General features: G+C 48.2%; 1 protein-coding gene across 1 annotated transcript in view; it reads right to left on the minus strand.

Annotated features, from left to right (window-relative positions):
• The window catches only part of SIM1 (SIM bHLH transcription factor 1), a 75,373-nt gene extending 64,330 nt beyond the window's left edge, over positions 1 to 11,043 (minus strand). Inside the window, exons 1-2 of the mRNA XM_063605418.1 lie at positions 10,710 to 11,043; positions 9,390 to 10,031 (exon numbers count right to left, since the gene is read on the minus strand). Of these exons, the coding sequence (XP_063461488.1) occupies positions 9,390 to 9,564 (175 nt within the window). The 5' untranslated portion in view covers positions 9,565 to 10,031; positions 10,710 to 11,043. The remainder of the gene's footprint in view (positions 1 to 9,389; positions 10,032 to 10,709) is intronic.
• Between the last annotated feature and the right edge of the window lie 1,363 nt (positions 11,044 to 12,406).

Genomic DNA, 12,406 nt, shown 5'->3' on the forward strand with positions numbered 1-12,406 from the left:
GCCACTGAAACTGCCTGACAGGCAGTTTGGGACCAAGTCCCGCGACTGTATTACCCGAGTGCCGGCCCCTTTGACTGGATACCATAGGGGATCCCTCTCAAAGTGGACAGCGGGGAATGGGAGCGTGTACATTTCAGTCCGTCCTGTCAGCTTCTCAGCAGAGGTTAGATTTCCTCTTCTAAACTAAAACTGGTTTCTCAGGCCAAGGGCCCCCTGGTAGGACTCCAAGTGGCCCAGGCTCGGAAAAAGCCTCCAACATTGCACCCCACCGATAACTTTCATGTAGGTTCACCAGTGTGTTTACGGGGCGTAAGGGCACTCTGCTTCTCGCCCAAAGTTTTCATCGTCATCCGTTTCCCGAGGCCGAGCTTGTCCCAACACCCAGCGAAAGCCACTGCCAGCCCGCAGCGACCTGAGACGACCGGCCAGGTCCAACCGGTCCTTGGCGGGCTTTCTGATTGGCTGCGGGGCTTCTAGCCACTCTCCTCCCCTTGGCTTCTGGCTTTAATCGCCTTCGGAAAAATTAGTTCCCTGGCGGATGATTTCCAACCTGACGTTTACCAGCATCCCTGTTCAACCCATCTTCCTATTCCTTTCCCCTCTTAGCCCTCTGCCTTACACACAACTCATGCCCCCTACCCACCCCCCACCACCAAAACCCGCATAGGCTTTTTCTGAAGTCAGTTACTTTGGGTGCTAACAATCTTTTTGTAATATTTTCGTTCTCATCTCTAATTGAGACTCATTCAACTTTTCTACTTTCCAGGTACTGTATTCTATTAACAAAGACCCTCTCTTTCTCTCCTTGGTGTTTCCCCGTTAAGATCTTTGGAGGCTTTGCCGCAAACTTTCTCTGGTGATGCCCAAAAAAATAAAACGCTCAGGACTCTTGTGGCCGAGTTTTAAAAATTTAATATGGAGTCTGCTAGAGTACCCTTTTGCGGAAAGAAAAAACAAAGAAGGCAAAAAAACTTTCGAAGACCTGTATTAAGCTATTTATGAGTATTATCTTTTTAATAGTGCTGCTGCTAAAATTATTTTAACTAGGTAGTTAAATCCTTTTATCCTTACACCATTAAACAAAGTTTAACATGACCTCCCCCACCCCACCCCTCAGAAAGGTGATTTACTGCGTTAAGGAGCAAATCACCAAGAAGTACACAATGATGAACACTCGCCTTGTAATATGAGGTTGGGGGCAGATCTTTCAAAATAAAACATGGAGTTGGATTTTTTAAAAGGCGTTGGCTAGGAGCTGCTTCCTAAGCAAGCAATCAAAGCCTTGGTAAGGAGGAACCGTGAGCGCCCCTTAAGCTCAAATCCGGTCTTTCTGGTTGTTTGCACATCTAAATAAATCTAACGATTTCCCCACCACTCTGCAAACACTGATGCTCCCCGCCCGCACTCGGGACTCCTCTACCTCTCTGGCTCCCGGTCAACTCCTCCCGACTCTTTAGCCCGCCCCAGGTTTCCTCCCCGGAGTGACTCCACCGCCCTGGTCCCTGGGGTCCTCCTGGACCGTTCTGGGAGGGCCCCCACCACAGCCACCTGTACACACCCCTTGGCCTTATCACATTTATCGCTCTTCCCCTTTCAGCCAACCTATTCTCCTTCGTTTCTGTCACGACCTGCTCTTTTCTTTTTAAATCCCGGCTCCGACATACCCACTCAGAAGGAGTGACAGGAAGGATTGGCTGCGGAGGCCACACGGGGGAAAGGAGAAAGGACCCTATTGAGAAAGCCGAGGACGCCGGCGACGCTGGCCCTTGGGCGCTCTGGGGCCTACGGAGGCCTTAAACCCCAAAGATTGGCGGGGACGAAGGGCCGGGGCACTCGAGCGAGCCTGAAGCGGGCAAAGACTGCGTTGCGACTGGGGACAGGTCTCGCGCGGTTCCCGAAGGGTGCGAAGACTGCGCTGAGCATTTTGAAGGCTTCCCAAAGCGGCTGGAAGACACCCCGAAGCGGCCTCCCAACCAGAATGATCTGAAAATCCCCCAGGCTGGGCTCGGGATAAATACTAGTTCTGAACTCCCGGCGCCAGCCTAGGCCGTTTGTTGTTTCGGGTTTCGGCCTCATTAGTATGCGCCTACGAGGGAAAATGAGACTTCCCCACAGGTTAATAAACAACCTGTCCGGCACAGGTTAACAGGAGCCTCCCTCGCCCTCTCCTGCCCCACCCCCGCCACCTTTTAAGGAAGCTTTTGCCTTCCCGGAGGTTTGCCTTCTCTTTCTGTTCCCCGTAGAAATCTTACGATTGTGTCTGGGTTAATGTTTTATAAGGGACTGGCTACTCTCGTCTATCTGCCGGGCTTTCCCGATCTAATATCGAAGGAACCTCCCCAAGTCCTAGTAAGGGGTCCCCCCTCCCTAAAGTCTCGAAGTGGGGTAGAGACCTTCTCCCTGGAGCCCCTCGCCTCCTGCCTTCGGTGACGCGCTCTGGCACACCCAATTTCAGTTGGCGAGGGGGTAAGCTGAGATTTCGTTTCTGCACTTGACCTACCGCAGAAAATTCGCAAATCCTTTGATTGTCTGTTTAAAATGAGGAGGAAACCAGCTCCCTTTGCGGCGGGATTACAGTGGGAACAAGATCTAAAGATTCTCTTGTAATTCGGCGAGGCCGAGGGAACGGGGTTTTGCAAAGGAGAAAAGGAGCTCTGTGAGGGAGGCGATAACTAAATCGGGTTTTAGACAAAAGGATTTTCCTCAGCTAAAGTGGCCGAAGACAAAGGAAAACAGAATCTATTTTGGAAGATTTCCAAGAAATGCCACATTAACCTTAGCTGATAAATTTTGCTTCTCCCAGGCCCCCCTCTTCCCTTAAAGTCTGCTTTATCATATTTACATAAGTAGCATTAGAAGGGATGTATCTATTATGGATCTAAAGGGCTAGCTCACATTTCCTGTGAAACTCAGGCAAGTTTCACTGTGGCTTTACCCTCCGTGCTCGGTTGAGCCATTTCCATTTAAATACCCCCTGACCCAAGGATTACCTCAATGGACTGACTGCACGGGTTTTGTAATTTCCTGAAAATGAGATTTCGATTTATAAAACAAGAAACCAATTAGTAACCAAATGAGGCGAAGTAGATCCACTAAAATTGACCTAATCCCACAGGCACCATTTAGGCCCGTTCTTGGCGAATGAATGATGAGCCCCAGTCTAGTGTGAGCTCAAAGCATCATCCAGCTGTGTTATTGCAGGCAGCAAAAATAAATTGATAGAGCTTTTCCTTCGGAATGAATTTCATACCCTTGACAAAATATAGATTACAGACCCGACATCATCACCGCCCTCACTCTGACAGGAAGAGGAGGAAGATAAGCGTGTGTTCTGTTCTTTTAAAATTTTTCTTTATTTTAATAAATAAACGCTACATCTCAATAGAAATGTATCCTCCTTGCAGTCCTTCCCGGGAACCTTCACCTCCCCAACTAATTGAGGTGCCTTGTAGGCAATGGGGGAGGGTGGCGGAGGCGCTGTTCCATGACCTGACTACGACTTGGTGACTGAGGAGGGGAAAGCCCTCCTAGGCCGAGGCCACTGCGGTTCCTGAACAGCTTGTCTCAACCAACTGTGTATCCCTTGAGAGAGTGTAGGAGAGTCTGGCCCAGGGGGTAATCCTGAAAACCCCAAATCCCATGTATCCTGCCGGGCCTGCACATCCTCGCTAAATGTGTACTGTCCAAGTCTTCCCCGGGCTGAGGCGTCGAGTGGCCTTCGTGTTCAGCCTCCGGGCGCCTCCGCAGCCGAGCTCTTTAGAGAAAAAAAGAGAGGGAAATTGGTGCAACCAGCCCGAATCAAGCTCCTAGAGCAGTCACTGGCAGGAGGTCCCTTCACGCACCAAGGCGCACCCGACCCCACCTCTGGCACTGCTGCCTGCCCTGCCTGCGGCCCTCTCCGGCTAAGGAGCCTGTGTGGTTGACCTGAGGGCATCGGCGAGCGCGCCGGGCCAGGTCTTGTTCCACGCAGCAGCCTGGACCCCACAGTGTGTGCCTGCACTCGGCAGTGCCCTGATCTCTCCTGCCTGCTGATCCCGGGCCAGAGACACCGCGGCCGCACCCAGGGAATCCACTAATGTTACTGTAAATGTGGGGTGGAGGCCGAAGGTCACACCGCTGTCTGTCTGTCTGTCTCTGTCTCTGTCTCTGTCTCTGTCTCTGTCTCTCTCTCTCTCTCTCTGTCTGCCTTCGCGGAGCTCCAGCCCTCGAGTTTGGGCTTCCCGTAGGGATAGAGCCTGCGGGCCAACCTGGCTGCCCGAGTTGGAGCCAGCCGCGAAAAGACGGCAGAAACCCAAGGAGGGCGGGGTTCGGCCAGACTAAAACTAGGGGCGAAATTCATGCAGCGTTCATGAGACAGTCCTGCGTGACGGCCGAAAAACGTCAATCGATGTCGCCCTGGGACTCCGGGTCTTCGAATGCGGCCCAGCTTTGGCTATGCCACCTCCCTAGAGGCCCGCGCTGGCGAGGCCGAGCCCGAACGCGCGGGCGAATCCCACTTAGGTTCTACTTGGCGCAGGGACTCGGACGATGGCACCTAACCCGCCTTCCCGGGAACTGCCCAAACAGACTGGATCTGGACCTAAGGTTTAGACGACTGCTTGCCCTTCAGGGACAGTGGCCGGGAGGGCAGGAGGGGCTGCTGGTACACACCTGCACCTGCGGGACCTCTGATGAGGGCAGGGGGCGGCTCCTGGGCCGGCCTGGGGAGTGAGGAGACTCTGTGCTGAGGCCACGAGCTAGGCCCTTGGCTGGGGCCACCGCGGACAGAGGATGGGACACACCTCGCAGACCTGGCTGACTGCGTGCTTCGGGCGGTGCGGGAGGCGCGACGGGGACCTCGACATGATTGTCCCCTGTCGGCCCTGCGCCGCCGAGGCCGAGTGACAAGGCGCAGGAACGGCCTATTCGGTGGGGCTACCAGCGGAAGGAAGTTTACTCTGCAGTGGACACTGTTTTAGCACTTTCAGAGTAGCAGGACCATTCCTAAATAACTGAGGTTCCCCCTCCTCCACACAAAATTTTAAAATTTCACGGATCAGACACTGGCAATGGGTGGCCCATTAAAATCATTAGGTGTTAGCAAGGTACAAGCCTCATTTTCCTGAGAAATACCTGGTGGGACGGAGAAATGCGGTGAGAATCTATGGGCTCTCATTCTGTGTCCACATTTGGGTCTGTAAAAGCTGGAAGCTCCCAAGATTTCTTAGAACTGGACAACAACTCCCGTAGAAATTAGATTTGTTCTTTAGAAATTCAGCCCCGTTTTATCATTAGACGGGTGATTGCACCCTGCTTGAAAGCATCCCACCATAGCTTATAATACCTGTTTTTGTTGTTGTTTGTTGTTTTTATTAGTGATCCCTCCCATTAAAGAAAAAAGTATTTTTTTTTTATTGATCTGATCTACAATTTCTAGCATATAAATCCGCCTTGCAAATGCTCTGCACGGAGTTTAGTTCTGCACTCCACATTTTAAGTCAACATCAAAACTGGAATTAAACACAGAAAACCAGCATGGAGGGTAAACTGTGCTTAAAGGCCTTTAAATGAGAAAAACTTCTGTAAGAAAATAAACATGGAAACCTAATGCTCAATCATTTCCCCAAGAAGCAAGAAAAACAGCCTTAAATCACCGACCCACGTGGGACATGGGGCCTCTTTTTCTCTTTCAGTTCTCTGCCTCAAAAAAATATAACACCATTAAGAATTTCAATCTTGAGGTGAATATTATAGAAACCATCTGCGGAAGTTTGCTTAATCACCCTTGTAGAGATGATCTTTCCTGAGTAGTTACTAATTTCAACTCTGTGATTATTTTTATTTTTCCAAGACATCTTGTCAATGAAATGGCAATGTGATGTTACCAAGATTCTGAATAGCTATAGATCAGAAAATATATCTGATCCTTTCAAAGTTTATTATGAAAGCCTCCACACCCCCAGCCAAAATTGCTTTAGAGCTGGATAACAAATATGTATGTCTTTCTAGTTGAATTTGTCCTATTTTGCACACAAATAAAGTCATGCTATTTTTTAGATCCTGCCCCTCTGGCTTTGATAATACCAAAGATTTATACATTTCCATGTGCCTCAATTTTTTCTTTGCAAGGCTACTTTGGAATAGAATATGTCACTAATTGGCAGATATGAAGTGTTAGTGATTTCTCAGTTATCTTTCCTAATTTTCTTTTTTCTCTGAAATCTCCAATCTAATGCTTTATTCTTAATTATTCCAGGTACCCATATTCCATTTCTCTGTTCTCCCACTCCCCCATTTTCACCTAAACAGTTTAATTTCATCTAGTCAGGCAAATAAAAGCTGAAACTTGCCCCCAGACAAGGAAGCTACTAGACTTGGGAGAAAAAAAAAAGTGTATTTGGCAAATGAGAAGGGAAGGAAATTGCCTGTATTTAAGGATATTTCTTCTTTCAAATATAATTATGAAATGATTTTGTTTGTTCATTTAACTTATAGCCTTTTGGCATTACAGTGTGTTAGAGATGAAATAGTGTATGAACAAAACTGAAGTTTTACAGCATTTTTATACCTATAGCTATGTCACCAGATTAATAATTATTTAGATTATACACCTTATAAAATCCATATATTACCTGTGATAAGACACTTATACCTATCTTTATTTCATCCTTAAAGCTGTATTGAGGACCTACTATGTACTAGGGTGGCTTCATGATAAATGTAAAGATGAATTTCATCTTCCAACAAATTCCATTTAACGCCACTAGAAAAGATTACATCCATATAAAGTGATCAGTTTCCCCAACCGCCTTGGACCCCAATCTTGTTTGCTCTCTGCCTTCAGTCAACACTGAACTTAAATTTGGCACCCCCTATAGGTTGTGCCTGGTCTTGCGATTGTGACTATTTTATTCCTTTGAAAGCTGTTGTTGTTGTTGTTCTTTAATATTTTAAAGAGCTGTATTTGATTTTGGGTTTTTGAAGCTTGTCCACCGTCAAAAATTAAAAACTCATCCCTAGGAGCCAGCTGTTCTGATGACCCTGTCTAGCTCACTGGGTGGAAGCTGAGGCTGAGTTATGAGCTCAACAGTAGCTAGAGAAACAAATGATGTGCCCAGAGTTCACACATCGTCCATCCCCTCCTCCCCATAAACTCACACTCACCCACAGAAGGGAGAGAAAGGAGGGGTCCGGGGCTCGGGGGAAGGTGAGGGGGCTGCAGAAAGCACAGTCACTGTTAAAGTAGCCAGAGGGGACCGTTCTGGCCACCAAGAGGACTCCAGCGGGAGCCTTCATTGGCGCTCTCTTTAAAAATAACGAGAGGTTGGCTGTAAGAGTTTATTTTGTTCCTATTTATTTATAACGAGACTTATAATGTGTAGAGTTAGCACTTAATTATGCAAAAAGGCTTGCTCTTTTAAAAACGAAAACAAAACAACAGCAGAAAACAGCCCGATTTCCTCCCAGCTGCGCCTGCCCCCGGGTCTACACCAAGCCGACTAGCGTCCCTGGCCGGCCGACTCCCCGGGCTCTCCCGGCCGGCTCGGTGCCCGCCCCAGAACGCCGCCCTGCTATTCTTCTCCTCCCGCGATTACTCGCAGCCCCACAAGCAACACCATATGCTGCTTCTGATCAAACAGCGAGCGACATCGGCACCAATAATTGACGAGACCGGCTGGAAATCACGCAGAAAGGGAGCCCACTGAGACCGCAGGGGCTGACAAATCACTGCTAATAATCCTGTTAGGAACAGTGCGGCCAGCGGAGTTCGCAATAGCTTTATTTTTATAAAGTAGGCGCTGACAGTATAAAAGACAACGAGATCTCTTTTTTAAATAGAAGGCAGTGTGGTATAATGGTAATTATCCCATCGACAATTCATAGCACAGTTTGAAAGGGAAATGTGGTTTTTAGTATATAAGTTCCCCTTCTTTTTCTTCTTTTTCTCTTTCTTTCTTTCTTTCTTTTTTTTTTTTTTTTAATTTTCAGGTACTTTAGGCTTTGATTTCTTTTTTCCCCACAGTTTCCAGGGTCAGAGAAGAACTGTTCAAGGAACTGCTTTAGGAGGGAACGACTAAAGCATCACTTGTAGTTTGAAGGTAGAACTGAACTATAATTTGAAAGTTTTCCTTTAGCTTGGAGCATGTTTTTCATGCTCCACTAATTTGGAGCATGTTTTGCAGGCTTTTTGACTTAGATAATAACTTTTATGTCATGATCAAGCAAAGTGAAACTGCAAACCCAATAATGACTGTTTCCTGCCCATCCATTCATTTAATGGAAAACCACAAACCCCAAACATCTAAAATCAACAACAACAAAAACCTCCAGGGGTCAAGTCAGAAGTTTTCATTTGTAAATAAACACAATTCTTTCCCTTGGATTTTTGTTTGTTTGCTTGTTCAGTAATCCCTCTTTTACATTTCTGAATCCCTTCCCCCAGCAAAGACATATCTAAAATATTTTTTAAAATCTGTTTGCATTATTTGAATCCAAGTAAAGGAAAAGATGGACAAATAGAAAAGTGTCCTTTTCTAGTAAGTATAAATGGTTGTATATAGGACAGTGTTCTATGAAAGCTGCTCCGTCCTCACACAGTGAATCTTGATAATCTAAATATGAGTTTTAAATCATGTCAACAGCTCAGCTATTCTAACTTCTAGGCCTTATAAGGCAATTTTCTCAGGATCTATTTGCCAACCTGCCACCCAGAAGATATTTTCTAAGCGGGCTAGCCATCTTAATTCAATCTTATGTATTTTAGGACTAGCCTATTATCTTACAGATAACATCAAGCCCACAGTTGCAAATCATCAAGCTCCAGAGTTAGTTTCAGAATCTGCGAATGTCTTGAAAACTCGGAATAAATTTGCTTAGAATTTATTTAAGAACTTGAGTAAATTCAGGCATACTTGTTCACAAATATGCATGTTACTCATTTGCAAAGCTTTAGATATATAGAGAAATTATTATCTGGCCTATCTAGCTCCAGGTACATGGGTCTATCCACACCTGGCAAAAAAAATACAGAATTAGGCAGTGCTCCTGGTTTTTACTGGACAAAATTCTAACAAGAGGAGTAAAAAAGAAAGTCATGTTTGGATTAGTAGTACTTTCAATTGAGCCTAGTATCTGAAGTGTTGACAAAAGGACTGTTGGGCTGCTTCCCAACCAAACATATCTGATGGACTGAAGAGAAAGTATTGATGGGGAGGTAGAGGGAGCCTCAAAAAAGCGACAGAAATTCTGAGTTCAGTGAGGACCTTACTGAAGCAGCCGAGCTAAACTTCCCTTTGCAGAATATATATGTAAATATGTATGCATTTCTCTGGTCACTGATGTCGGCTCATTGCCTGGCAAATCCCCAGCCCCTTCTGCCTTTGAAATTCCATCTGGGCAAAGTCACTTACCTTCTGGGAACACCACTCTCATTTTGAGATAGCTGGTCGTGAGTCTGATTATGGATGCTTTGTCCAGCTGCGAGGTGATAGCCGAGGGCAAAGGCAGTAATTTAGCCAGTTCATAAAATTCACTGTTTTCCTTCTCCCTCCTAGTCCGCGCAGCATTTTTGGACTTTTCTTTCATTGTGTCTTGTTCCCCCTTTCTTCTCACAACTTAAGCTCCGCAGATTCATCCAAAACCAAAAATAAACTTTCAATTAGAGATCATATTTGGCAAAAACATAAAACATACTTTGAATAAAGAGGCTGAAGTATTTGCACCAAGAACAGTGTATTGATGGCAGTAAAAGACCAGCCGGGGTGAACGGAAAATATGTTCTTTGAAAATGCGGGATGCAGTATAGGAAAGTTGCTGATCCACCGAATTTGGGCGATCCACCGAATTTGGGCAATCCTGGGGGTCGTTCGGGGTATCAAATGCCAGTGGGACCCCTGAGGAGCCAGCCTTTTCTTCTACTGCCAGCTGCGAACCCTGGTCCTCGGAAAATCGACATAATAATCCCTGACGTTTGCTCTTCAGTCTCGCGGCATTTAAGGTATCTCCGAGCCCCTTTGGGAAGAGCAGGAACCCCAGACAACTCTTTCAAGGCCCTGTGAAGACAACAGCATCAGAGCATAAGAGATCAGCGGCTCCACAAGTACTCACACACTCGTCCCAATTCCAAAAACACGGCCGGAAAGGGCCTCAGTGCGCCTAGCCAGGCGTTTTGGGTTTGTTTTTAAAGAAACGGGTAAATCGGCAGCGAGACAGCCCCCTGCAAATAATGCTGGCATTCCCTCACCCATGCCAGCCACATCCTCCAGACCCCTGGGAAGTTGCCCAAACAACAAAATACATATTTTTGAAGACCCGCAAGGGATCTTCCGCCGCGGATCCCCGAGTCCGCGCCCAGGCCGGGCGCACGTCCCAGGAAAGCAGGTTTCCGCAAATCAGAATTCCTCCACGGCGAGGCAGGGGCCTTTCAGCTCCCTACCTTGGCAGATCTGGACCTGGGCTACCTCTTTAACTTGGGTCTCAAGTCTGAGGGATTCCTCAAAAAGTGACACTTACACACCAAGTCTCTCGGGACTCCCAAGGCGACCCAGCGCTCTGGCTGCCCAGCAGGGGCTGCAACAAGCGGGGCCCAGCAGCGCCAGGTTAACAGGTGGCGCGCTCGCGACAGCCCCTCGCAGGCTCCCCCGGGGGTGGGAGGCGCCGCGGCCTCTCCCACACCACCGCGGAGCTGCGGGGCTGCTGGGCGGGCGCGGTGCGTCTTCTGCTTCACCTACCTTCAGTCCCCACAAGCGGCAGAGGTTTCGGGGGCGCCCATCTCTTAACTGTTCTCATGCCTACCGTCCAACCCAGCGACACCGCCGGCCTCTCCGCTTCCCACCGGCAGAGAGGAGCAGAGCATTCCCGGCTCCCTTTTCTGGATCATGAATTGGAGGAGGGGTGCGTGGCAGAAAGAGGAGGATGCAAGCTTTGGGACGAGTGAGGTGATTTTAGAATCCTGGTCCTCCGTACTTGCTACGAAGCCAGTTCACTATTATTCCTAATTGGAAGCCGAAAACTGCCCCCCGTAACTTCTTTATAGCTTAAGGGTTTAGCTTCAACTTCACTCCCGGGCCGCCTCTCTCCCGCCCTCCCTCAATGCCACTCACAAGCCTCCTAGCCTCCCATTGGCCTGGCGCGGCCAGGGGCGAGGCGCTCATTGGCCAATAGGGCTGAGTGACACGAGTCGGCCCCGAGCCGCCCTCCGCGCGCCCAGGCTCCGGGCTCTGAATCTTACTACTCGCGGGACCGCTGGACTCCTAATGAGCTCAGGGTGCCGGGTCGGCGCTGTCCGGTTGCCGCCGCTGCTCGCGGCCTCCTGGGCCTTCCCGACGTCGTGCGCGACCCGCGCTCCTCTGGCTCCCTGGGGTCGGGTGGTTGAGCGCTCAGTCCAGCGCGGCGGCCCAGCAGAACCGGGAACGTCCGGAGGCAGCGGAGGTCGGGCGTGCGGGTTAGGTCTACCGGCGGAGGAGGCAGGGTTCGCCCAAAGGCCCATCCCGCTGGCAGTCGCTGGCCGACGGCGTGCGCGAGGCCGGTTTGGGGCGTTATTTTCTCTTTCTCGTTTCTCTGAAACCATGGCGACACGGAATTCATTGCCAGAGGAAACAAATACAATAACTGTCTTTAAATTAATCCCAAAGAAGTGCGTCTTTTTCGAAATGGCTTGGGTTTGGGGCTGATTTTTTTCACCGTGGAAAGCTCGGCCGGGGAGTTTTCCTATGGGGAGCAGCTAGGGGGACACTAGGGGAAAAGCTTACATTTCAGGGCAAAATAGAATGATTGATATATAGAGATACATAGCTCACAACAGTCCTTTATCTTAAACATTAGCCAACTCTTTGTCGGGTTTTGTTTCAGGAAACAAAAGTCCAACATGATTATTCCTTACAGAAAGGATACAGTCTACATGAATGAACTTAACGATGCTCGCGGTTCCCTAATAGGAGCTGTTTAAACAAACACTCACCAGGACTCTTGCTGACTAATTACCTTTTAGAGACCCTCTAATTTGAACCGCCTTCTCTTTCTCTCATCTGAGAAAACACAACAGGTAGCATCAAGAAAAAGTCAAATTGTCCCAAAAACAATTGTTGTCCTCACGAATCACCCCCTACAGACTCGACTCCCGGCTTGGTTTTGGTACGCCGGTGACCAGATTCGGCTCCTAGAGGTGCGTTTGGAGGGAGTTGTTTCATCTACCATAAAAATCAGTGAGAACACCAGTGACGGGACACTCATCCTCTCGTTTGTGGTGCTAATTGCCACTGAGAAAATAAATACTTTGAAGAGGGGTGTGTGCCATTCTGCTGATATTCAGAACAACTTTAAGAGTGTTTGTTCAAAAATACAGACATCTGCCACCTCCTTGCCGCCCGATGGCAGTAAGATAGTCGTAGAAGGACAACAGGAGCTTTCTGGTGTTATTTACATATCT

Source organism: Pan paniscus, chromosome 5, assembly GCF_029289425.2.
Source record: "Pan paniscus chromosome 5, NHGRI_mPanPan1-v2.0_pri, whole genome shotgun sequence".
Classification (NCBI taxonomy): domain Eukaryota; kingdom Metazoa; phylum Chordata; class Mammalia; order Primates; family Hominidae; genus Pan; species Pan paniscus.